Consider the following 25916-nt stretch of genomic DNA (forward strand, 5'->3'; position numbering starts at 1 on the left):
AAATGGTGAATGTTTGCCTAGAAAGTATAAAGCCCTGAGTTGAATCTCCAGTACTAACTAAATAAATAAATCACAAAGCAGAAGGTTGTACAAGAATTTACAGGTGTTTTTACCTTCAATACTTTGAGATGATCTAGCTAGGATGTCCCTAAATTCAATCGGTAGCAGTAAAACAAATGGAAGGATGATAATTATCCTGTGATTATTTCGATGGTCAAGGTAAATTTAAAATTTCCCATTCACATTCACATGAATCATCTATATTGTGATACAAAGTTGAGGCCTTACCCAGATTCCTACTGTTGAAAAGAACTCAATGGCTGCTTCCTGAGTATCTTATACCACAAGAAATCAGAACAGCAGTGTAAAGCCACAGCAATGTAACACTAAGCAGTCTTAACATTCCATGTGGTACAAAGATATGTTATTTCCCAAGGGAAATATTTGCAATAGAAAAATAAAGCAGATTACCAGATGCATATGGTATCATGCTGTTTTGCTTGATAAAAATATGCCCAACAAAGTATTAAAGAATATGCTCAAGTACTAAGGGAGGGATAGAAGAAAACATAAAAATGTCAATAATGGTTATATTTGAGCAATGGCATTCCTGGTAATGTTCAATATTATTACAAGCTCTCTATTCCTTATACACTTCATATAATTCACATGCATTTAGAAATCTACAAATGTCACAAAATTAAGGGACTCGGTAGAATTTTCATAGCAATAAATGCTTCTTGAGCTCTTAGAACACATGAGCTTTGAACTGTTAGTAATCGTTTTTGCTCTGCCAGTAATTCTCTTTTACTTCAAGATTTATTGCATTTTTATAATGACTCATTTTTTAAATAAAGTGATTTTTTTAATAAAGTGATTTTAAAAGTCTGATTTTTTTTGTTGTTTAACAGGAACAGCACTAAAAGAGAAATATAATGCTAAATACTCTGGTAGTATATATCAGGTATAGTTTTCAGATCCTATTCTGGTATACACGTTTAGTAATTTTTGTATCTGTATCACTTTTTGTTATATTACCATGTTGTGAATTGTGCTTTTTACATAGTTGATGTAATATTTTCCTTTTTTGGTAGTACTAGGATTTAAATTCAGTGCATTGCAGTTATTCAACTCTGTGAGCCACACTCCAGATCTTTGAGCTTTCACCCTGTTTTGAATAAGATCTTGCTTTGTGCCTGGAGCCATGGTCCTTGACATCTTTGGCCCCTGCATTGCTAGAATTAGAGCTGTATACCTTCCAGCTTTTCATTGGCTTAGATAAGATCTCATGAACTTTTTGCCTGGGTTAGCCTAGAATTATGCTCACCTTAGTCTTTATCTCAGGAGTAACTAGAATTACAGATGTGAGCTGCCTACCTCTTTTGAATGTTTGTGTAAATAGCTCCAAACCTAGCCACATCCTCCCAGGTAATCAGGCCAAACACTTCTTGTCCTTTCTTCCTTCATCCCAGGTTCATTCCATGAGGGGGTCCTGTGGGCCCATCACTGAAGAATGACATCGTTTGCATGATTTGTTGTTGTTGTTGCTGTAGTCATGTCTTGCCTGGACACTTGTCACCTCTTGGTTGTCCTTGGTGTTCCCGTATTTCCTTTCAGTTTATTCTCAACAGAGGAACCAGTGATATTGTTGAAAGGAAAATCTGATTATGTGTTTTCTTCTGAGTATTTCAGTGGCTTCTTTACCTCACTCAGGGTAAAAACTCAAGCTCTTAAAATGACCTGCAAGGAAACAGGATGCTGGATACTCTCACCCTCTTTTATTCTTACTGTGTTTGCTCACTCCTTCCATCCACCCTGACCCTCCTGTTAGGCCTTCTCTGTCTTCCTCATTCTTCAGCTTCAGGCCTTTCTTTGGCCTTACTAGTCCTTCTAGAATGTCCTTTTCCCACTTTATTTTGTTACTTTCTGTACTTTCAGTTCATTTTCTCAATGGAGCTTCCTGGCTAGTCTATTTAGAGTTGCACCCCCTTTGTGTTACCCTATCTTTCTTGAGGCTTCCTATTCTTTCTCTAGCTGGCATAATAATTGCTACTATCTTCATGCTTTCTCTGCCCTCAATAGAATGTAAGCACCATAAAACAGGCATTTTGATCACCGCACTCAAAACACATGTACAGAGCAGGGCTAATATGGTAGATCAACAGCAACCCATTCCTTAGTGAGTCATTAAGCTGTTTACCATTGCCCTATAGATAATGACACTTGAATTTGTAGTTTTTCTTCTTTGAACAACTTCCTTTTCCATACAGAAAAGTAGGATTACTACACGAAAGTGTATGACCATATCAAAAATAAAGTAAAAGGTGACCTTTATTTTAGCAAGGCACACTGTGTAATTTTCCCTTATAGATTATGTTAGGAACAGCTAGGCCTAAGTCTTGACTAAGATCGTTAGCATTAGAACCTTGTGTAGACGGTTAAACTCTGCTGAACTTTAGTTTATATTTTTGTAAAATGAGGTTAATGTTTATTTTAAAAAGCTGTTGTTAGATTTTTTTATTAAAAAAGAATAAAACATTGCAAAGCGTTTGGAACACAGTAATAATCCATAAATACCAGTTTCTTTTCTCCATCTTGACTCCACACTTTCACATCTAGTAGTCTGACTACTGCTAGTAGTCAGACAATAGATTGAATCAATCCCACTTCTAATGTTTTAACTTTTTATTTGTACATAGCTTTTATTCTAGAACAGTATGGGGTGGTAAAACATATATTAATTCTTCTTTAATTTACTATATAATCGATGCTAGATTTGAGCATATGGACTTCCTACCAAGTCTCCTGAATGCTGGGCTTAACGGTTTGCACTACCAGGCCTGGCTCCTATGGACATTTCTGCTACTCAATTCATTCTTTTTTTTATTAATAAGCTTTCTTATTATGAAAATACCACACAGAGGGGTTACAATTACATGAGCAAGATAATGAGTACATTTCTTATCAAGAATTGTTGCCTCTTCCTTGGTTTTCACTTACTATATATGCCCCCTCCAAAATCATAAAGTTCATTTTTTGACATAGCATCTTGTACATTTCATTGTTGCAATGGGTCCACCTATATCTCTATTTAAACAATTTGTTTTTTCCCTCTCCCTCCCCAAATTATACCAATATCAAATACAGTGAAAACAGGGGTTATACCATGGGGGAGGGACATAAAAAGCAACAAAAAATCACCTTACAAATATGTTAGAAAAAATAGCAAGAAAGAAAAACCACTTGAGTCCTTATCTTGGGGTTCATTTCGCCTAACATCACCTTATCTGACCTTTTCTGCTTGTCTCAGACATATACTAGTTATTGCAAATAAGGGAAACTATGGGACCTACATTTCTTTGGGCCTGCCTTACTTCACTTAATAAAATATTTTCCTAGTCTTTCCATTTCCTAACAAAAGGGGCAATGCCATTCTTTCTGATTCCATTGTGTGTGTGTGTGTGTGTTTGTGTGTGTGTGTGTATATATATATATATATATATACATATATATATATATATCTAAATATCACATTTTCTTGATCCATTCATCTACTGAGGGGCATCTGGGTTGGCCCCATATCTTAGCTATGCTAATAATTAATGCTGCAATAAACATAGTTGTGCTGGTAGCTTTAGTGTGGTCTTCTTTGTAATCATTTGGGTAACTGCCCAAAAGTGGGATTGCTGGGTCATAGGGGATCTCTATGTGGAGTCTCTTGAGGAACCTCCATACTGCTTTCCAAAGTGGTTGAACAAGTTTACACTCTCTCCAACAATGCAGTAGTATTCCCTTCTGTCCACATTCCCTCCATTATCTGTTGTTATTAGAGTTCTTGATTATAGCCATTCTAACTAGGGTGTGGTGGTATCTCAGTGTTGTTTTGATTTGTATATCTTTTATGGCTAGAGAGGTTGAGCATTTCTTCATGTGTCTATTGGCCATATTCCTTTCCTTTTCAGAGGAGTATCTCTGTAAGTTTTTAGCCTACTTATTTATTAGGTAGTTGTTTCTTTGAAGATTTGTTGTTGGGGAATTTAATTTTTTGAGTTCCAGGTATATTTTAGATATGAGAACCTTGTCCATTGTATGGCTAGTGAAGATCTTCTCCCAAACTGTGGACTTTCTATTGATCTTGCTAGCTATGTCCTTTGCCATGCAGAAACTCTGCAGCTTCATGCATTCCCATTTGTCCAACTTTTCTTTAATTTGTTGTATTTTTGAGTCTCTATAAAAAAAATTTTGGCCTGTGCCAACAAGACCTAGGGTTTCTCCTGTTCTGTCCTGTAATGTTTTTAAGGTGTCTGCTTTGACTCAGAGGTCTTTGATCCAATTTGGAGTAGATTCTGGTTCAGGGAAAATATATAAGGATCTAGCTTTAGTTTTCTACAAGTGATTAAACAATTTTGCTAGCACCATTTACTGAAGAGACTCTCTTCCATTCTATTTTTTCAGCTCTCTTATCAAAGATTAGATGACTATAGGTCTGTGTGTTCATTTCTGGGTTTTCAATTCTATTCCATTGGTCCTCAAGTCTGTTCTTGTGCCAGTACCAAACTGTTTTGATTACTATGGCTTTGTAGTTGAGTTTGAAATTTGGTATTGATATTCCTCCAGCACTGTTCTTTCTGTTAAGGATCATTTTTGCTATTCAGGGTCTTTTATTGTTCTGTATGAATTTTTGGATTGCCTCTTCTATTTCTTTGAAGAATGAGGTTTAAATAGTGATAGGTATGGCATTGAATTTGTAGATAGCCTTGGGAAGTATTGCCATTTTCTTGATGTTGACCCTTCCAATCCAGGAGCATGGGAGGTTTTTCCACTTTCTAAGTTCTGTTTTGATTTTCTTTTTCAGGTTTTAAAAGTTTTCATCATAGAGGTCCTTCACTTCTTTGGTTAAGTTAATTCCTAGGTATTTTATTTTTTGTGGGGCTATTACAAATGGAGTTGCTTTCCTGATTTCAGCCAAGCTCTTCTCATTGTTGGTATACAGAAAAGCCATTGATTTTTGAGGGTTAATTTTATACCCTTCTACATTGCCAAAGTTTCTAATCAGCTTGAGTAATTAGGGAGTGGAGTCTGTGGGATTCTTTAAATACAAGATCATGTCGTCTGTATAGATGGAGAGTTTTACTTCATCTTTCCTTGTTTAGATCCCCTTTATGTTTGCACCTTGTCTTATTGCTGTAGCTAGGCATTCTAATACTAGATTGAAGAGAAGTGGAGAGAGTGGACATCCTTGTCTCATTCCTGAGTTAAGAAGAAATGGCTTTAGTTTTTCACCATCAAGTATAATTCTGGCTGTCACTTTCCATGGACTCCTAGTTTGTCTAGAGCCTTCTTCATAAAGGGGTGTTGGATTTTGTCAAATGCTTTTTCTTCATCTATTTAGATAACCAGGTGATTCTTATCATTGCTCTTGTTGATGTGATGAACTATATTAATTGATTTGCATAAATTGAACTAGCTTTACATCCCTTAAATGAATCCTGTTTGATTGTGGTGTATGATTTTTTTGGATGAATTGTTGAAGTTGATTGGCCAAGATTTTGTTGAGAAGTTTTTTTAATCAATGTTCATCAAAGAAATGGGTCTATAGTTCTCTTTCTTTGATGAGTCCCTGCTTGGTTTGGGGTGTAGGGTTATGGTGGCTTCTTAGCATGACATCAATAATGAACTTTCTCTTTCAATTTCATTAAAGAGTTGGAGGAATATTGGTGTGACCTCTGCTTTGAAGGCTTTATAGAATTCTGCTGTAAATCCATCTGGTCCTGGGCTTTTCTTAGATGGGACATCTCTTATTGATATGTCTATTTCAATGGTTGATATGGACCTGTTCAGTTGGTTTAACTCAATATGGTTTAGTTTTGGCATGTCAATATTTGCTAGGAAATCATCCATTTCTTTCAGGTTTTCAAACTTATTAACATAAAGATTTGAGAAGTATTCCCTTATAATGTTCTGGATCTTTGTTGTTTCTGTGGTGGTTTCCATTCTCATCTCTGAGTTTGTTTATTTGGTGTGGTCTCTTCTTTTTTTGATAAGACTTGCTAATGGTCTGTCAATTTTGTTAATTTTTTCAAAGAACCAACTCTTTGTTTTGTTGATTCTTTCTATGTTTTTTTAAATTTTTAATTCGTTTAATGCTGATTTAATTTTAATTATTTCTTTCCATCTATTGGATTGGGGTTTAGCTTGCTGCTCTTTTACAAGGAGGTTCAGATGTCTCATTAAATTGTTGGTTTCAGGTCTCTCCAATTTGTTGGTGTAGGAATTCAGAGCTATAAAATTGCCTCTGAGTACTGCCTTTGCTGTTTTCCAGAGGACTGGTAATTTGTGTGTTCATCTTTGTTGAATATCATGAACACTTGAATTTCCTTTCTAATCTCTTCCATGACCCACTGGTGATTCAACAGTGTATTGTTCAGTCTCCATGTATTACAGGACTTTCTTTGGTGGCTTTTGGTGTTGAGTTCTAATTTGTTTCCCTTTTGGTTTGAGAGAATGAAGGCATAACTTCAATATTTCTGAATTTGGACAAGTTTGAGTAGTGACTTAAAATGTGCTCTACTTTGGAAAATGTTCTGTATGCTGCTGAGAAAAACATGTATTCTGATGTTGCTGGCTGATCTATCCAGTTGTTTAGATCTGTGGTTTCTCTGTTGAGTTTTTGCTGAGTTGATCTGTGTAGTAGGGATAGTGGTTTGTTAAAGTCCCCAACAATTACTGTCATTGGACTATGTGAGATTTGAGGGAAAGTAGTGTTTCTTGGATAAATTTGAGCGCTCTGTTGTTTGGTAGATAGACATTTAGAATTGTAATATGCTCCTGAAGGAAAGATCCCTTAATTAGTATGTAGCAACCCTCTTTATCTCTTCTCACTAATTTTAATTTGAAGTCTATTTTATCTGATATTTGGTTGGAGAGAGCTGCGGCGTTTCCCTACTGCTTCATTGCCATCTTGGACACCCTCCCCCCCCAATTCATTCTTAAGAATGTGTTTGCTGCCTTGCAATGCAAAGAAGTTGGACTGATGGTCTGGAGGCCACAAATTCCCTTTCACCTCTTAGTATTTTATTTTCCTTCCCCAAGCTGGTCACCATTTTTCCTAGGACTCCAGTTACCCATAGGTTAGGCTTCAAAATATTTCCTAGGTCCTCGAAGTATATTTGTTTATTTTCCTTTTTTGTCCTTCCTCTTTTGCAGCTTGTGTAGCTTAACTTCACTGGCATGTTCTTTTGCAAGTTTATTTCCTTAAGAGTGAGTGGGTCATATTTTCTTTCTTCTTCATCAACAGAGCAAATGGTATCCTGAACATAGTGAAATCTCTATGGGGAAATTTTTTTGCATTGTTCCAAAAAACATTGGTGGTTTTTTTTTCAGTCTAATTACTTAGATTCAGGTTAGCCCACCATAAATTGGCTTCAGCTTCAGATCAGCACTTTAAGCCATTTTACTGTGTACATTTATGGTTCAGAAGTTAGGCAGAATTATTTTGGCTTATTCAGATTAGGATTTGCTTTTCCTGCTTTGCTTTTTCCTTCTGTGAATCTCTAGTCCATCTCTGATTTCCTGAGGTTCCTCTCCCGGTGCCTACAGCTAGAAAAATAAGTATTTTACTTTGCAGGTTTTACCTGCCAAAGTGACACAGATTTCAGGGTACAGCTGTAAAACAGACACTAACTAGTGAACTGGCAGGAAGCTTTGCACTTTGCTCCAATGCTTTACTCCCTTCCAAAGCTCTTAGACAGTGGGTTTTTCCTATTTCTTAATAAGTTGTTTTTTTTTCTGTAAAAATACTGCACAGAGGGGTTACAGTTACATGAACAAGGTAATAAGTACATTTCCAATCAAGCATTGTTGCCTCCTCCTTTGTTTTTCCCCTACCATCCCTTCCCTCCCACCTCCACAACTATACTCCTCCCCCCACCTACATTGTAAACTTTATTTTTCAACACAGTGTCTTGTACATCTCATTGTTACAATGGATCAACCTGTATCCCTATTTAAACATTTTGGTTTTTTTTCCCTTCCCCTCCCCAAATTAGACCAACATCAAATACAGTGAAAACAGGGGTTATACTGGGGAAGGAACATACAAAGTAACAAAAAAAATCACATGGTACATTATAAATACATTAGAAACAACAGGCAAGAAAGAAAAAAAAAACACTTGTGTCCCTATCTTAGGCAGTGTTTTGTTTCTTGCTTGAGGTTTTGGGGGATGGGAGGGAAGGAATTAGAATGTCGTTCTGGTAATATAGCATTTTTGAAGATAAAATATCAGTTAGAGACTTATTTCCCAATGTCAAGAACAGAACTCTTTCCTATGTTAAAAAATATTTATGAAGGGGCTGGGAAGGTGGCTCAGTGGTAGAGCGCTTGCCTTGCATGCATGAGACCCTGGGTTCCATTCCTCAGCACCACATGAGCAAAAAGAAAAAAAGCCGGAAGTGGCGCTGTGGCTCAAATGGTAGAGTGCTAGCCTTGAGCTGAAGAGCTGAGGGACAGCACCCAGGCCCAGAGTTCAGGCCCCATGACCGGACCCCCCCCAAAAAAATAATATTTGTAAAGAAAATTGTAGACATTCATTTGCAAGAACTGATGTCATGAGAGCTCAGAAACATTTTGCCAACTTCTCTCCAATGAAAACATTTTGCACAACTGTGATAGGATATCATGCTCAAGGTATTGAGACGGATACCAATTTATTGACACTTATTTAGACTTCTCCAGTTTTACTTGTACTCATTGTGTGGAGTGTGTGAGGGGAATGGATTTCTGTAAGTGTTTTTTGTTTTGTTTTGTGTTGCATAGTTTTGGTGCCGGTCCCGGTGCTTGAACTCAGAACCTAAGTGCTGTCCTTTAGGCTTTTGTGCTTAAGGCTTGCATTTCAAGGCTGGCACTGTATCACTTGAGCCACACTTCTAGCTTTTTGGTGGTTAATTAGAGATTACAATTTCATGGATTCTCCTGCTCAGAATGGCTTCAAATCTTGATCTTCAGATCTCAGCCTCCTTATTAGCTAGGATTACAAGCTACCAGTGCCAAGCTTCTGCACAGTTTGCCCCTATGGACCTTCGTAAAGGTCTAACCATCACTGGCTATTGGTACATGCTGCTAATTACTGCTTTTTCCAGTATTAGAGATGTTATTTCATTTTCCAGGTGTGGTAGTGATAACCACCAAAAGCAAGCCCCACTTCAGCCCTATTGCTTGTATTTTTGGTTGCTCTTTGTAAGATAGGGTGTCTCTCCCCTTATCTGAGTTACCTTCAGACTTAAAATCCTCCTCCCTTTTCTTCCTGAGTAGCTATTTTATAGGAGTTAGAACAATAGCAGATGCCCTGCCTTTAAGAAAATAATCTCTCTTTGAATGTGAGGATCACTGATTGTTTTTGGTGTAGCCCCTTATGAAAGCATGGCCTAGAGCTTTCTTCTGGACCTTGCCTAGAGATGGTTCATTCATGTTTAAAAAATGTAAATATATGTTGTTCAAAAGAATTGAAAAGTAAGAATGTCTTAGATATTTTCTTTTTTTTTTTAATATAGAGACCAGTATTTTTTCAAAGCTTACATCCTTATTCTATTTACTTTCAAATACAGTATATGAAAGTACTTCATAGACGTTTGATCTTTGGAAGGTAGTGTGCTGCCTTTGATTAAAAAAAAAAGTAATAAGGTGATCACTTCCTGGTAGAGGTAATCATCAAAGCTTGCAAGTACATACTGGCTTTCGGCTATTGTATTTGTAACTGCTCCAGCCCGTCACTCATCCATCTGTTCCCATCCTTTCTTCCCCACTCCTGCCCTTTGTTCTTCCCCCCTTCTCTCCTTCTCCTGTCCTTTCTCTTATCTGTTTCTCTTTTTATCCCTCCTTGTCTCTCTCCATACCCCACAATTATTATGAAAGACAGTTTTATGAACTTCTTTCTCTTAGGATCAACATTTAAAGCATTCAACTTTAATCTAATGGACCATGACAGAAAGTGGTAAAATTATAGTAGTTGTGGGTTTTATTTGGAATCTAATATACTCTCTGAAAAAATGCTAGAGATGATTCATAAATTCTTTGAAGAGGAGAAAACAAATAAAATTGCTGTGTTTTCATATAATCAGAGATGCCCGTTAGGAATTTATATCTTCTAGGTGTTGAGATTAACTTTTTCTGCTTTCCTTTGGCGTTCTGTATTTAATAATTTGAAAAAGAATATGTCCAAGGAGTTGATGGCATCTTACCAGTGCATTGATATGATAGGGATGATGAGGATAGAAACAGAAAACTGGCTTCTGATATTGGAATTATCCATCTTCTACACTCCAGGTCCCACAGGACTCTGAGTAAATGTGCTATTCAAAGAAGTTAAACTCTATGGTTCCTTTGGAAAGAATAGAATGATAGTTGCCATTTTATTTTAGCTGATTTATTCACTTATTCATGTACTTACCCATATTCATTGAATACATATGGTGTTCCATGCATGGAAGTAAAAACACCTTATGACGCAATACTTTCTTACAGTGAATTCACATGGTTGAATTTATTGTGGTTGACCCCTAATGGACCATTAAACTTTAAAGGTCTTCATCCTTCACACTGAGCTAAGTTTTCTTCAATTCATTCACCACTTCTCACATACACATCCATTCCCTAAACCCTCAGAATCTGAGATATATCCTGGTTAGTGAACAAAAGTGGGAAACTTATTATAGCAATGACCTTCCTGAGAAAGAAAAATGCCATCCTCTTCTTGGGATATACAAGGAGGATATGATCAGCATTTGCATGAGACTCTTAACTAATTACAATAAGGAAGAAGACAGCAGCCTGCATGAGGAAGTTATGACAAGGATAAGGATGATAGAATTCCACAAGGAAGCCAGCCGGACACAGTGTGTCAGGAATTGTGGGACTAAACATGAGAGGTCTGGAAAGGAATCCAGCTGGGAAGAGTTGTAAGACACCACTGGAAGAGTTGACTTAGACATTTTTACTAATTCACTTTTACTCTTACAACTGTTTTGTTCCATCACCTTCTCTTTGGACACTTATTTTACCTTATGATGTGGAGGCAAATAGCCAGAAAATAGGAAGTTTGTCAAGAAAATACATCCTAGACCCTGCTATTGTCATTGCCTGTGAAATGGTGTGTATTTCACCACTGTAGGGATGGCTGTTGCACCATTACTATTGTTCATAATGAAGACCCAGAATCATTAGGAAGAGAAGCAGGACCATAGCTAACCTGTTCCAGAACATTTTACATAAAATAGGATGAATGCAAAAGTTTAAGGAATATTCCAGTTTCTAAAAGTTTTACAAATTGATAATGGTAGCATATTCTTTCTTACCATCTTTGAGAGATCTCAGTAAAATAAGGACTATATTCCATTTTGTATATGTCTTTTCTAGTTGAATAAATTTCTTCACTTAAAACAGGACCCAGAAGGACCTTATGAAGTACTGTGTATGCCAACCTCATTAGTCCCATTAAAAATAATAATAAAACCAAAACCAAAAACCTTGCCTACTGCTCTTTGTTCTTTTCTACTTCTATTAATGAATCCTCATCTAAGGTTTATTCATGATCTGTGTTAGGCATTTATGAGTTTTTGCCTTTGGCCAACATTGAGTTAATTTGGATAATTATTTCATTTGGTATTACATTTCTTTGAATTGTTGGAATATACTCAGTGTCACTACTGCAAATAAGTCATTACTGAAGCTATTTCTGGAGCAGTTAGTGTAAAACCTCTGAAGGAAGAATGCCTTTTCTTTACAAAGTTACATTAGACTATCACCGTTCCTTGAGACCCTCACACTTAGTGTGTAGCACTGGAAATGGGGCTTAACCTTCTCATTCTGGACAAAGGAGTTTGTTTGGGATAAAACCAGTTTTTTGTTGATGCTCAGAAACACTTAAAGGCTTTCAGCTTGTCTGGAACATCGTGCCATTTGATGTCTTTCATTACTGTTTGATGAAAAAGAAGCAAGTAACAGAAATTTTAAAAGCCACAAAAGATTAAGTCTAAACATAGCACACTTTAGTTGTAGAGACAAAAATGACCAAGTTTATGACAAGGGGTGATCCAGGACACTTCCACTATATGTGTAATCAAAAAGCTTAAGAAAACATATAGACTAAAAATATAGCATGACTTTCAATAATGTGTTAATATAGTTATATTATTTAAAATGTCAGTTTTATTTGTATTTCTCATTTATATACTTATACACATATTTTCATCAGATAGTCTTTTTATCTGTCATTAGAATTTCAGGATCAGAGAGTTTAAATGTTTTAAAAGGATTTTAGCTGGGTGCTGGTGGCTCACACCTGTAATTCTAGCTATTTAGGAGGCTAAGATTTGAGGATCATGGTTCAAAACCAGCCTGGCTAAGAAAATCCATGAGACTCTTATCTCCAATTAGCCACCAGAAAACTGGAAGTGGAGCTGTGACTCAATGTTGTAGAGTGCTAGCCTTGAACCAAAAGCTCTAGGTCAGTGTCCAGGCCCTGAGTTCAAGCCCCATGACTGACCCCCCAAAATAGAAGAGAGTAAAAAATATTATTGCTGGGAGACTAAAGTAGAAAAACAATGAAGCTTGCTTTAAATTTGTCCATTTTGAATATTGACAATGAATTATAAAATTCTTCCAACACTTTACTGAGATAATTGGATAAAGCATAACTAATAGCATTAGTGAATGCATAATTAATGGCATTAACAAAGGTCATAGAATAACTTTTGATTTTCTGTCTCTTTTTTTAATTTTTAGATTTGTAGCCAAACCATGTGCCATTGCCCTCAACATCCAGGCCAATGGACCACAGATTGCCCAGCCAAATGCCATTCTGGAAAAGGTCTTTACAGCAATTACAAAGGTAGGAGTGTCCTTTCCTGGGTGCCTATGGCCCTGTTACCCTGCTCAGTCTCTTACCATCCCATCTCTTTCTTTTCTCTTGGGTTTAGAGAATCAATTTCCCTCCTACTGGAAAGTGGGGTCTCAGGGGGGGGTGCAGGTCTTATGGTTGGTCCAAAAGAGTAGATTGATATTAGAAGTGTTGTGAAAAATGGTCTTGATTAGATATGTTATTCCAATCCAATGCCTTCTTTAGTCTGAGGGACATGAAGCAATCCATAAGAGCTGGGTGAGCCTTCAAGTAAGTGAGTGGACAGAGCTGAAGTGTATAACTTGTGTATGTGTGAGACTGTGGGACTGGTGTCTTATAAGTGTCATCCACACATCCTAAGAGTTGTGATAAGTAGACAAAAGTGAGCAATAACAGTAGACTATGTTTGAAAAGGAAGAGTTGCAATATGAAGGAGTGCAATAAAAGAGACAGATACTCTCCATCTAGTGATAGCCAGTGTCCAAACTGGAAGGAAGCACTAGGAAGGAGAGAAGAAGAAAGCCTAAGTTGATAATGCCTGAACTTAGAAATCTTTAAAGCTGGGTCTGGGAAGGTGGCTCAGTGGTAGAGTGCTTGCCTTGCATGCATGAAGCCCTGGGTTCGATTCCCAGCTCCACATAAACAGAAAAAGCCAGAAGTGGTACTGCGGCTCAAGTCAAGTGGTAGAGTACTAGCCTTGAGCTGAAGTGCCCAGGCCCAGAGTTCAAGACCCACAATCAACCAGAAAGAAAGAAAGAAATCTTTAAAGCTGTAAGAAAATAAAGCAAACTATAGTCTATATATCTTAGTTTCTCTCTCCTTCCTTCCTTCTTTTCCTTTCCCTCCCCCCATTCCTTCCTTTATTCCTTTGTTCATTCCTTTCTTCCTTCATCTTTCTCTCTCTCTCCCTCCCTTCCTTTCTTCTTTCCCTTCCTTCCTTCCTTCCTTCCTTCCTCTTTCCTCCTTCCTTCCTCTCTTTCTTTCTTTCTTTCTGTCTTTCTGTCTTCCTCTTTCTCTTTTTCCTTTCTTCCTTCCTTTCTCTATCTTTCTTTCTTTCTTTATCTTTATCTTTCCTTCTTTTCTTTTTTCTTCCTTCCTTCCTTCCTTTCCCTTTCTTCTTTCTCTCTCTCTTTCTTTCTTTCTCCCCTTACTTCCTTTCTTCCTTCCTTCCTTCCTTTCTTTTATTCTTTCTCTCTCTTGCTTTCTCTCTTTCCTGAAACTTGAACTCAGTGCCTCATCCTTCCCTCAGTTTGCTTCCTCACAGCTTGTGCTCTATCACTTGAACCATGACTCCCAGTTGGAGGGGGTCTCATACACTTTTTCTGCCTGAGCTGGCCTCAAACGTCTATCATTCACACTGTAGCCTTCAGAGTGTCTTAGATTATAGGTATCAGCTATTGGTACCCAGCTTTATTTTTTGTTTTTGTTTTTTCCTGAGGCACTGAGGTTTGAACTCATGGCTTCATGTTCACTTACCTTGCTTGCTTGGCTGGCACTCTACCACTTGGGTCACATCATATCTAGCCCTACTCTCACTTTTGTAGATATTGCATGTAGCTTATTTTACTCTTGCCTGAACAGAAAGAAGAAAAGAGGATGACTGTAACATTCTGTGTGTTCTGATATTAAATGGTTCCTTTTGCTCTTCAGTTTTCTGGAACAATTTCTCAGGCTTCTAAGATGTGGTTTGACAGTGTTAAAGAAAGTTCTGTTCATTTTTGGGTATTTGTGATACTAGCCTTTGTCCTATTTGTTCTTTGTCTCACCACTAATTCAAATATCTAGATACTTGTTTATTTTATGGACCTTATTTCTGCCAAAATGCTCTAGGATTTTGCCATCCTTCAAGAAAAATGATGTCTTTCCTGAAAAAGCATAAGGAAGTAGGAGGTTAAAAATGTTTTAATATCTTTGCAAAGAAAAAGAGAAGAATGGATGAAATTTTAGGAAAAGTTCTTTTAGTAGTTTTGGGGGTACAGTTTAGATTGCTGAGTTCAGACTTGAAGTAACACATATCCTATAATATTTAAGCAAGAAAATATCCATCAAAAACTCACATTTTTCATTTAGTGTGTCAGTTCACCTTAAGATAGTAACATATTTTCTGTTGTAAGACAGACACATAGGGAATTATTAGGTTCTTTTTTATTTTCCCCTCTCAAATGCTAGGGATTAAGCCAAGGGCCTTCAAATGCTTTGTAAGCATTTGCCAAATTATGTTGTAATTGGTCTGTTATGTCATGTTAACCAGAGCATGGCAATTCTCAGAACAACTTCAAACCTAGGGGCCCCTATCCTAGTGTACACATTGCATTCTAGCCACTAATGTCCCCTTTTCTGCAACCACTGCCTGATATACTGGCTTGGTCATGGGAATGGCAGAAAAATTCAGGTAGGCCTCTCCCTTGTCTCCTGGACCACTGTCCCTACCCAAGGCAGACAGATGGCCTCCAAGGGCACTGCAGTTAGGCAAGAGGCTCACCTTGCTCTGTCACCCACCAAACACACTAAGGTGGCTGCCTGCCCCATACAGAAGTACTTCAAGAAGAATAAGCCAAACCCCAAGCAGTTCCCTTGTTGGAGATTAAAGCTGTCATTAAATAGGACACAAAGGAAAGGTAGGTGGGTGCTGGGAATCAGGGCATGAGGTGGAGCCTCTCTGGGGCTGTGGCAAGAGCCACATGAGCCAGTCTCTGAATTTCTGAAACATTCTCCATTGCCTCATTGGATTTCGCTTGCAAAACACAGATTGCATGATAAAGTCATGTAGAATTTCAAGATGGCAGCCATGAAACTTTAAATCCTAAGTTGGGCCCTTCTGAATGTGGGGCCTGCCCTATGTGACTGTACTGATCAGCTTCCTGACTATACAAATCTCACCTGTGACAGTGGCTGATATATTGAAGGTTACAGCTTTTTTTGATGGTTAATTTGAGATGAGTCTCACAGACTTTACTGTTCAGGCTGCCTTCAAACTATGATCCTCAGATCTCAGCCTCCTGAGTAGCTAGGATAACAGGTGTGAGCCACCAACATCAAGTATGCGTTTGTAATAATTGAAGTATTTCTCATGCTTCCTGGCATTAGCTTTTGTCTAGTTTCTTAACCTTAGTAGACTTTGTTTCTTAACCTTTAATCTCATTTGTAACCATCTTTGAGTAACTTCCTCACAGGCTTTGATAAGTTTTTTTTTTTTTTTTTTGCAAATCTTTCAGCAAATGGCATGGTATCTATCTGGGAAGCATTGTATATCTAGAGATTCTGGTTCCATATTTTTAGGATGAGACCAAAGAAACCATAATTGTGATACCAAATAAACAGAATGATTATTTATTTTAAGTGAATTTGTTGATTGCCTGTTTGCTGATTATATTCAGAGTTATGTGGATCGATCTGTCTCTACCTATTACCTAACTGTCTACTTTTGCGGATTCTCTTTCCATGTCACTAGCACATATCTATGAAACCAACTACTCCACTTTTCTAATCAAAGAAGTACTAAAACTGTGAGGGGAAGAATATATAGCAGCCATAAAGGCAGTTTTCATGGCCCAGGGAAATTATATCATAATTCACGCTTGGTTCAATAGACTATACTTAAAAATTGTTGGCAGACTCTATATAATTTGCTCTCCATTCTCTTCTTTTTTGAGGAGCCTGTTAAATCATTGCTGTTAGCCAACTAAAATACTGGAAAAGTTTGTGAGTTTTGAATACACTTAAACTCTAGAACTAAGAGAGAGAGAGAACAGATTATTAATGTTGAATGTTCTATAAGGTTGAGATGAAATAACTTTCACTGAGGGGAAAGGGGGAAAAGGTGAGAAATAAAGTTTACTGACTGTAATCTCTACTGTGTGGGAGTTAGTTTATCAGTTAAGGCTAGCAAATCAAATAGAAGCCTATTTAACAGTGGGTGAACAAGAAAGATAATATTATTTACAAGTACAGGGTGGAGGAGAAGGAAGGAAGAGGAAATAATGTTATTTTTAAATATTGCTTATATGAGATTGGGCTGGCAAGTGGATAAGAAAAGATAGTAAGATATAAAAATCAGAAAGGAAAGACAAAACTCTTGTTATTTAAATAAGTATTTATTGAGTTCTACTATAATGGATGCTAATGGAAAAAAAGAATTTTTGAAAATTCCTTTGTCTATGGAGCTTACATTTCAGTAATATTCTATTACATATCATATACATGGGAAGTTAAAGCAATGGATTGATAAATTACCACATGAAACCTCAGTACAAAATTAGCAACTAGAAACTAGACAAATATATGCATACGTAGAAGCAACAATCAAGTAAAAGATTTTAAGGAAGTATCCTCTTTACAATGTTAACCAAAAAGAATAATATCCCTAGGAATGAATATAATCACCATATTCAAGAAGTATATAAGGAAAAAAATATTAAACACTCTTGAAAGACAGAAAAGACAAATTAAATAAAGATGTTAGTTCATCCTACATCAATTTAAGAAATTGATGTGACCTTATAAAGAACACCCAACCTTGTTTGGTTGACCATTTTTTGTTTTGAATGTAGATGAGCTGATTCTAAAGTTCACATAAAAAATAAAGACTTCTATTGGGTACCAATAATTCCCACCTGTGAGCCTATCTACTCCAAAGGCGGACATTAGTAGGATCAAGACCATCCCGGTTTCAATAGACCCTATCTTAAAAGTTACCAGCAAAATATCAGGGCTGGAGGTATGGCTCAAGTGACAGAATGTTCAAATAGCAAGCAAGAGACCTTGAGTTCAAACCCCAGTACACACACACACACACACACACACACACACACACACAAATAAGTGCTTCGCTTCTAAGAAAACAAATGACATACTGCATATTGTTGACATATGATTAAATTGACCTTATCAATGAGGGAAAGGTGAAGTATAACCATATGGAAGAAAGTTGGATTCATACTTCAACTGAATACCAGTGTATATTTCAAGTACACCAACAATTGATTTGCCAAGTACCAGTGGCTCATGCCAATAATCCTAGCTACTTAAGAGGCTGAGATATGAGAATCAGAGTTCAAAGCCACCCTGGCCAGACATGACTCAGGTGGTGAAGTGCCTGCCATGAGCAAAAAAGCCAAGCAAGTCTAAAAGGCCCTGGGTTCAAGTCTTAGTATTAGGAGGGAAAAAGATTTGATTGTATTAAAACCCTAAATATGTTAAGGGGAAAACCTAGGAGATTTTGTTTTTAGAGTAAAGAAGGTTTTACTAATTAGAATTCCAAATTTGTAAGCTGTTTCAGAAAAGATTGGCAAATTCAAACTTGTTCATATATATTTTATTGTACTAGGATTTGAACTCAGGGCCCATATAGGCAAATAATTATTCTATCACTTTGGTCATACCACTATTTTTTTGCTCTAGTTATTTTTCAGACAAGGTATTGTGATTTTACCCAGAGCTTGTTTCAAACCATTATCCTCCAACGTATAGCCTTACAGGCATGTGTATACATTTTAGTAAATATCTACATGTTAGATAATAAACAAAAAATAATATATTCAAATTTTAAACCACAGAAACCTACTGGTATAAACCAGAATAACCGAAGAAATCCTACATATCAATAAATGCCAACATATCAAGAAAAAAATCCATAGGCACAAATGTACTTTTAACAAGAAAACAAAGAAAAAAATCGGTTGTTTTCTTTTTTTGTCCATACTTGGGATTGAACTCAGGCCTTATACATGTGAGGCAAGTGTTTCACTCTTGAACTATACCTCCAGTTTTTTTTTTATTTTGTTTTTGAGTCAGTGTCTCACTACTTTTGGCCAGACTGGCCTCAGATTTGTGATTCTCCTGCCCCTTACTCCCGTGTCTGGGATTACAAGCATGTACCACCATGTCTTTCTTTGTCAGTGATTTTTAAAACACATTGTAAAATGAAGAACTCAAAGTTCAGAACAAAGTCTACAGTTTGCATTCATTTGTGTCGTGAAATGGAGATTAAAATAATTCATATTCAACTTTGATTATGTTTATATGTAATATAACTATAAATTAAATATTAATAATATTAATATAGTATATAAAGTAACTGTTCTTGCCATTAAGGAAAGGTGATGAGGGACTAGACAATAGAAGCAGAGGTGTATGGAAAACTCTGGACAATATTTGTGTGTGTGTGCCAGTCCTGAGGCTTCAACTCAGGGCATAGTTGCTGTCCCTGAATTTTATTTCTAGTGTTCCACCCTTGAGCACAATTCCACTTACAGCTTTTTGGTGGTTAATTGGAGATAAGAGTCTCTTGGAGTTTCTTGCCCTGACTGGCTTTGAACCATGGTCCTCAGATCTCAGCCTCCTGAGTAGCTAGGATTACAGTGTGAGCCATTGGTGCCTGGCAGCAATCCTTATTTTCATAGACAAGGAGACTGAGAGTCAGAGAGGTCAAAGTAATGAGGAACATCTGTCCCCTCATCAAGTTTGCTTCTGCAAGTAATGTGTAATCTTAGCAAAAGGCTGGATGAATGAGATGGTCAAAAGAAAAGGTAATAGAGGATATATATATATATATATATATATATATAAAACATGTGTACATCTATGATCAAATATAGGATCATACATATGTAAGGCATTTACATACACATGTGAAAAAGTCATCATGAAGCTTATCAAAAGTGTACAAGAAGAAAAAAAGGGAGATGACCAAGAAAAGGAGTAGGAGGTGAGAGGAGGATGAGAGAAAGCATTTTTGGTGCTAGAAATGGTACCTTTGGCTCAGGTGAGGCTTTAAGGATCTCATGGTTTCTGTCTGTCCTATATTATCCAGGTAGGTAACAGCTGGGCACACCAGTTGTTTTCCTGAGAATATATAATTTTTTTAACTTGAAGCCTTTTGATAGATTCTCCTTTACCACACTCCCTCCCCTGGAAAGCTCATTGATCTGCTTCAACCACTAGGTTACATCAAGTCCTGGTTGTCTCTGAGGAAAGACCTCATCGATGAGAAGAATTGCAGGCATCTGAGCCACAGCCATATATTTCCATTTCATTTCATAATGAGTAACTTAATTTTGCATATTTCCGTCCATGCTGCTAATGACACTAGTTCCTGAAATCTCAGTAGCAGATAAAAAAACATAGAAAAAAATACAGAAACACGCAAAGTAGATCTACTTTGCTGAAAATAAAAAGGGATTGAGAAATGATTGTCCTGGTATCTTGTCTCAGCATCCAGATGAGAAAAGGTTGGAAGGCCTTTCCAAACAACTGGACTGGGATGTTCGAAGCATTCAGCGCTGGTTTCGACAGAGACGCAACCAGGAGAAGCCCAGCATCCTCACAAAGTTCTGTGAGAGCATGTAAGTTTTGCTCCTTATTTCCCTTCTTTTTGAATACCTGCCTCAGTATCTATTCATACCTGAGGTAAATGGTAACAGTTCCACATAGTTTCCTATTTCTCACATGCTGTTTGGTGGAAAACTAGTTCTGGGGGAAATTAGGGGAAATTATAAGGATTTGGGGTTTCTTGTTGGGAAACCCATTTCTTAATGAAGTTCCCACAAAATAAGTAGATTACAGAAGTCTACCATGATATTTTCAACTAGCTGTCTTGGAAGTATAGCATTAAAAGTCATTAATCCCAATAGTTTTAGAATTTTTCAAGACTTTTTTATTGTAAAGCTGATATGCAGAGAGGATACAGTTACATAAGTAAGATCATGAGTACATTTCTTTTCGAACAGTGTTACCCTCTCCCTCATTTTCTCCTGCTTCCTCTTCCCAACTCCCCTCCCCACATGACTGCTTTTTTTCCATTGACAAAAATCAAGATCTTAGGATAAATGATCAGATGGATCAGAACTGTTCTATAGTCTTGAAATTTGGGAAATCTTAAATTTACATTCTATTCTGGGTGTGGTTAATGAGGCTTTGCCTGAGGTAAGGGTTACAATGAAAGTCTATTCTGTTTCCAGTGTGAACTTTGTGTGCTATGTTATATGTTATAAAGCTGTTAAATCTAATGAAAGCTCCTCAAAGCAACCTTCTAGCTCAGCACTTGGGGAAATCAGAGAAGAAAATATTAAAGCATGGAGCACAGCTCTAGTAAAGGGAAGATGTTACCGGAGAATCTTAGCTCCATTTGGTCTGTATCTTTTGTTCTTTTGCTGAATAATTCTTTCTTTTATGAACTTTGTTCTGACACCTGATAATTTAAACAATAGTGCTCTCAGTATAGCAAGCTGTTTGAGATAGTTATATTTTCAGGTTTAGCTTTCAAGTAGGCCAGAAAAAAAATGTATCAATTATAATCTGTGAGGGAAACAATGATATTGGAGAGTGAGTGGGAAGCAGAATAATATCACAAATTCCCAGGGTTGGATAAATATGAAGAGAATAAATAGGATCTCAGGAGGCCAGAATATTTATAAAAATCTATAGAAAGAGCTAACTATTAGATATTCTCTACAAAGCCACCCTATAATTAAACACAGTGGCTGTTTGTGGAAGGATGTATACATCTGTGCTTCTGATAAATAGCTGCATTTCCCCTGACCTCACCTTGCCACATATGCAGATGACTGGACTCCATCATGAGTTCAGGCAGCAGTGAAACTTGTCTTTGGCATGTGACCACATTGTTGTTGGATTTTTTTCCAGATGTGCATTGGCATCTGCTATCTGGAGATCTTTGTCAAATGTAGATTCCAATTTACCTGGTCTGGGATGACAGCTAGGGTTCTGCATTTGTAACAAGTTTACAGATGATACTGGTGATGCTAGTTCCTGAAAACATTGTGAGTAGCAAGGACCAAATGATACATGTTGATATCTTTTCCTGGATTTTCCCTGAGTTTTATGTATGTACCACAGTAAACAAGACAGTCACACGACAGTCAACTAAAAATATAACTAATAGAAGCATGGTAACAAGAAGGACAATGGCGGGGGGGAGGGGGTCCCTACATAAAGTATTCATTATGATTTTCCCCACAAAAACACTTATTTATTAGGAGGATAAGCCCTGATAGTTGATGGTACATGGTAGGTATTAAATGATAATGAAATATGTTTTATGGAATCATTAGTGTGGACCATTAATTACTAAAAATTAAAAGAAAAACTTCTGTGGGTTGGAGGCATGTGGGCTTGCTTGGTCAATGCCAGTGGCCTACCTCAGTTTTGCCGTGTAAGACAGTATTGAGCTCTTGCTTGGTGTTCTCTTCTCCCTTGGCTCAGGTTGGAAGTTGAGTCTTTCATCTTACCAAATACTTCTGTTTGCATCATTTATTCTGCATTTCTCCTGAAGTCTTCTATGTGCTACTCCTCCAGACTTAGTCTTCAGCCTCTTGCTTTCTACTTCTCATTTTCTGTGCAGAAACTGTTTCTTCTCATCAACTTCATCCAATGCAGATGTTTCTTCTAAGGTATGGTTTTGCCCTTGCCCACTGGCAACTCCAATTTGCTCCCACTCCTCTTTCCCTAGTGGTTATGTGCTCTGCTTTATAACAGGCCAGAAACTCCAAGTACTCAGCCACTAAGTAAATAGACTACTATATCCCAGATCCTGATCACCCTTCTAAGTTTCCCCACATTCTGCTGCTTTAAAACCTTTATGATTTTTCTATAACTCTAATATATGTAGAAGCTTCTCAGTTTGGCCTGGTTAGCCTGGCCTTCACTTGTTTGAGGTTAGTCCCTCAAATGACCTCTTCCTACAGGCTATGTTCTAGGCTAAAAATACCTACTTCCTCTGCTTACACATTTATCCCCTCCCCATTTCTGAAATCACAGCACCCCACTGAAGGAGGCCTGATTGTGGAGTCTGTAGTGAAGTAATTTCTGAATCCTCAGAACATTTTTTGTGAATATCCATAATGTAATATTGAATCACATGTTGCTTTCTGGGGTTACTTTATTTCTTAATTTGGCTATGTTTCTATTTCCATGCTAGTTATAGTACAGAAGAGGGTCAGGGTCATATCTTGCTGTTACATTCTTCTCAGTCTATAACATACAGACTCTGCTGAAGAAATAATTAAGTGACATGTGAACATGGCGCTTTTCTGGAAGGAGGTGCTGACCCCAGTTGCCGTTTGGTTCCACAGTGAAGAATTCATATATACACTGACTTAGCAAAACATTTTCTGACAAATTACCTGAGTCTGAAAAGCTCCACAACAGTTTTACAGATAGAAAGTCAAAGGAAAGAACCCAGTGTGATAGTACACATCTGTATTCCTAGCTATTTTGGAAGGGAGGGTGGGGAAACCTCTTGAGTCCATCAGTTTGAGACAAATCTGTATGACCTAGATTCTATTACAACACAAAACAAAAACAAAACAAACAAGGAAGAATGGCTTGCCAAAGGACACCATGAAGAGACTATCCCACCCGAGTGTGTCTGGTCCAGTTGAAGGATGCAGGTGGCTGTCTGGACATGCTTACTCTGGGAGAAATGTCCCATGTGCATATCATACAGAATCCTTACTTCAAAATCAATGACTAGCTGGGAGCCAGTGGCTCAGGAGGATGGGATCTGAGGACCATGGTTCTAAGCCAGCTGGTAAGCAAAGTTTATAAGACTCTTATAATTAACCACCTAATTAACCACCAAAAGCCAGAAATAGAGCTATGCCCAAGTGGTAGGGCACCATTTTTGAGCAAAAATTCTCATGGGCTGGGAATGTGGCTCAGTAGCTGCCTAGCATGCATGAAGCCCTGGGTTTAATTCCTTAGTACCACATAAACAGAAAAAAAGTGGAAGTGGTGCTGTGGCTCAAGTGGAAGAGCACTAGCCTTGAGCACAGAGAGGCTCAGGGACAGAGATTAGGCCCTGAGTTCAAGCTCCAGAACCTGCAAAAAAAAAAAAGCTAGGGAACAAAGCTCAGACCCTGAGTTCAAGCCCCAGATGAGCACCAGAAAGAAAAAAAAAGATAACTGCTATTCAGAAATATTAATATCAAATTACAAAGCAGGGAAGACATATAGTAGAACCTTGAAGATAAGAGACCAAGACATAAAGAATTTATAGTTTTCCTACTATGTGAGTTATTTTACAAATATGGACTCCCTTTGCAGGCATTGTTTCATCTTTCATCAGTGTGGAATAGTACCAGTATGCACGCCAAGCAATGCTCATAAGCATCTGCTGACACATCCAGATTTGGCACCCCTATTTAATGCAGATGAATGGAGTAGAAGAAGTTGTTCAGTAAGTGATGTGCAGAAACATCAATGTCATTTTTCCCCTCCTACTGGATGTCAGTCATCCACAGCTGTATCAGTTTTGATGACTATTTTTTCCAGCAGAGTTTATATACTTATAGGCAACTGAAATAGGAGTTTTCAAGAGTGAGAGAGAAGAATTTATAAAGTGAGACATCATGTGAAATATTTCAGGAGAATATGATTCAGAATGGAGGCCAATACTGGTTGGATCATCCTGAACTCACACCATTCTTCCACAATTGCAACTGAGTTATATATTTTAGAATCCAGGACAGCATAAACTAAGTACTATCTGCAGTAAGAAAAATCAGGATGAGCCGGGTGCTGGTGTCTCAGGCCTGTAATCCTAGCTATTCAGGAGGCTGAGATCTGAGGATTGTGGTTCACAGCCAACCTAGGTAGGAAAGTCCGTGAGACTTTTATCTCCAATAAACCACTCAAAAACTGGAAGTGGCACTGTAGCTCAATCAGTAGAGTGTTCACCTTGAGCTGAAGAGCCCAGGGACAGCACCCAAGCCCAGAGTTCAAGCCCCATGACCAACAAAAAGAAAAAAGAAAAAAAAAAAGAAAAAAAATCAGGATGAAACAGAAATAAGCAGATTCATGACATTAAGATAAATGGCTCCCTTGACATGTGTCTACCTGTGCTCATATATTTTGATCATGTGTCATCACATTTAGAACAAATGCCCGGGGGTAATTATCTTATATAGCTTTCATTGAGCAGTTTCCAATTGTCTGGGAGAAAGAATTACTCATATGGGAAGGATTGTTCACATATTAGAGATTGGTACTAATGTATTTGAACTGGAGTTTCTATGTTAATAAACTTACGGAATCTGATATTTTAAAAAGATAAAGTACCCAAATTTCCTTTGCTTTAGGAAACCATTCCAGAGTTGGTGTGGATTAAAACTGTCCCTGAAGGCCATTTTTGGACAGTGCCACATTTGAAAGTGTGACCTTACTTCTGCTAAGCAGCCTTGTGATTCTCTTAATCCTGTTAGAGTCAGGAGAGCTCACTGGTCATAAATGAGTGGCTGAACCAATAGCTGCATTCCACCAGCTGGCTCTCTTGAATTAAGCAGATGTTGTTGCTTAGATAACCAACACTATTTTGTGACTTTAGTAAGGAATAAAAGTCTAATACTAAGGGTAGAAGGATGGTAGTGGATTGTACAGGAAACAAGTAGTCATGTCTCTCAAATCCTTATATTTCAGAGGAAAATTACATGGTAAGACCTTCACCAAGTTTTCATAGGCATCCACATGTTTGCCAAAAAAAATCTATATTTGTGAACTGTTTCCATTCTCTCAGGATAAACAAGGTTTTGCCAGAGAGAAAACTCAGTTCTGATTTTCTCCATCAGACCATGTACAGAATTTACTAACAAAATTTTCATGAAGACTGGTGTAGTTGTTGAAGTAGGGAGTAAGAAAGTATCATCTTCTAGAGGCAAGTGGCATCTTCCTGTATTAAAAGATTGAAATATGTAGTATAAGCATTGTTTAGATGCAGATATTGTCTGGAGGAAATAAAAAACATAAAATAAGGGGAAGGCTGTATCTTTGTGCTTCAGAAGCACAGGTTTGAGCTGTATGGCTTCTGTGATCATGATGACAGTGATTGACTTTCCTCTTAATACAGAAAAGTCCCTAGATTCCAGACACCTGTTGTTATCCAGAGCATATAAAGGACTAATCATTGCTCAATGAATGTCTTGGTATTTAAGACTGTTATTTTAAATGCTTTAAAATCCATGGGCTATATTCAGGTCAGTTTTTACTTTGGGCCAGGGGGCAGTAC

At 37.4% G+C, this 25916-nt stretch overlaps 1 protein-coding gene across 2 annotated transcripts in view; it reads left to right on the forward strand.

Annotated features, from left to right (window-relative positions):
• Positions 1–25916, forward strand: part of Cers6 (ceramide synthase 6) — a 278071-nt gene that overhangs the window by 79444 nt on the left and 172711 nt on the right. For both annotated transcript variants that reach the window (XM_013028016.1, XM_013028023.1), the window contains exons 2-3: positions 12781–12886; positions 20108–20238. In XM_013028016.1, the coding sequence (XP_012883470.1) occupies positions 12781–12886; positions 20108–20238 (237 nt within the window). The remainder of the gene's footprint in view (positions 1–12780; positions 12887–20107; positions 20239–25916) is intronic.

This window comes from Dipodomys ordii, unplaced genomic scaffold, assembly GCF_000151885.1.
Source record: "Dipodomys ordii isolate 6190 unplaced genomic scaffold, Dord_2.0 Scaffold5, whole genome shotgun sequence".
Classification (NCBI taxonomy): Eukaryota; Metazoa; Chordata; class Mammalia; order Rodentia; family Heteromyidae; genus Dipodomys; species Dipodomys ordii.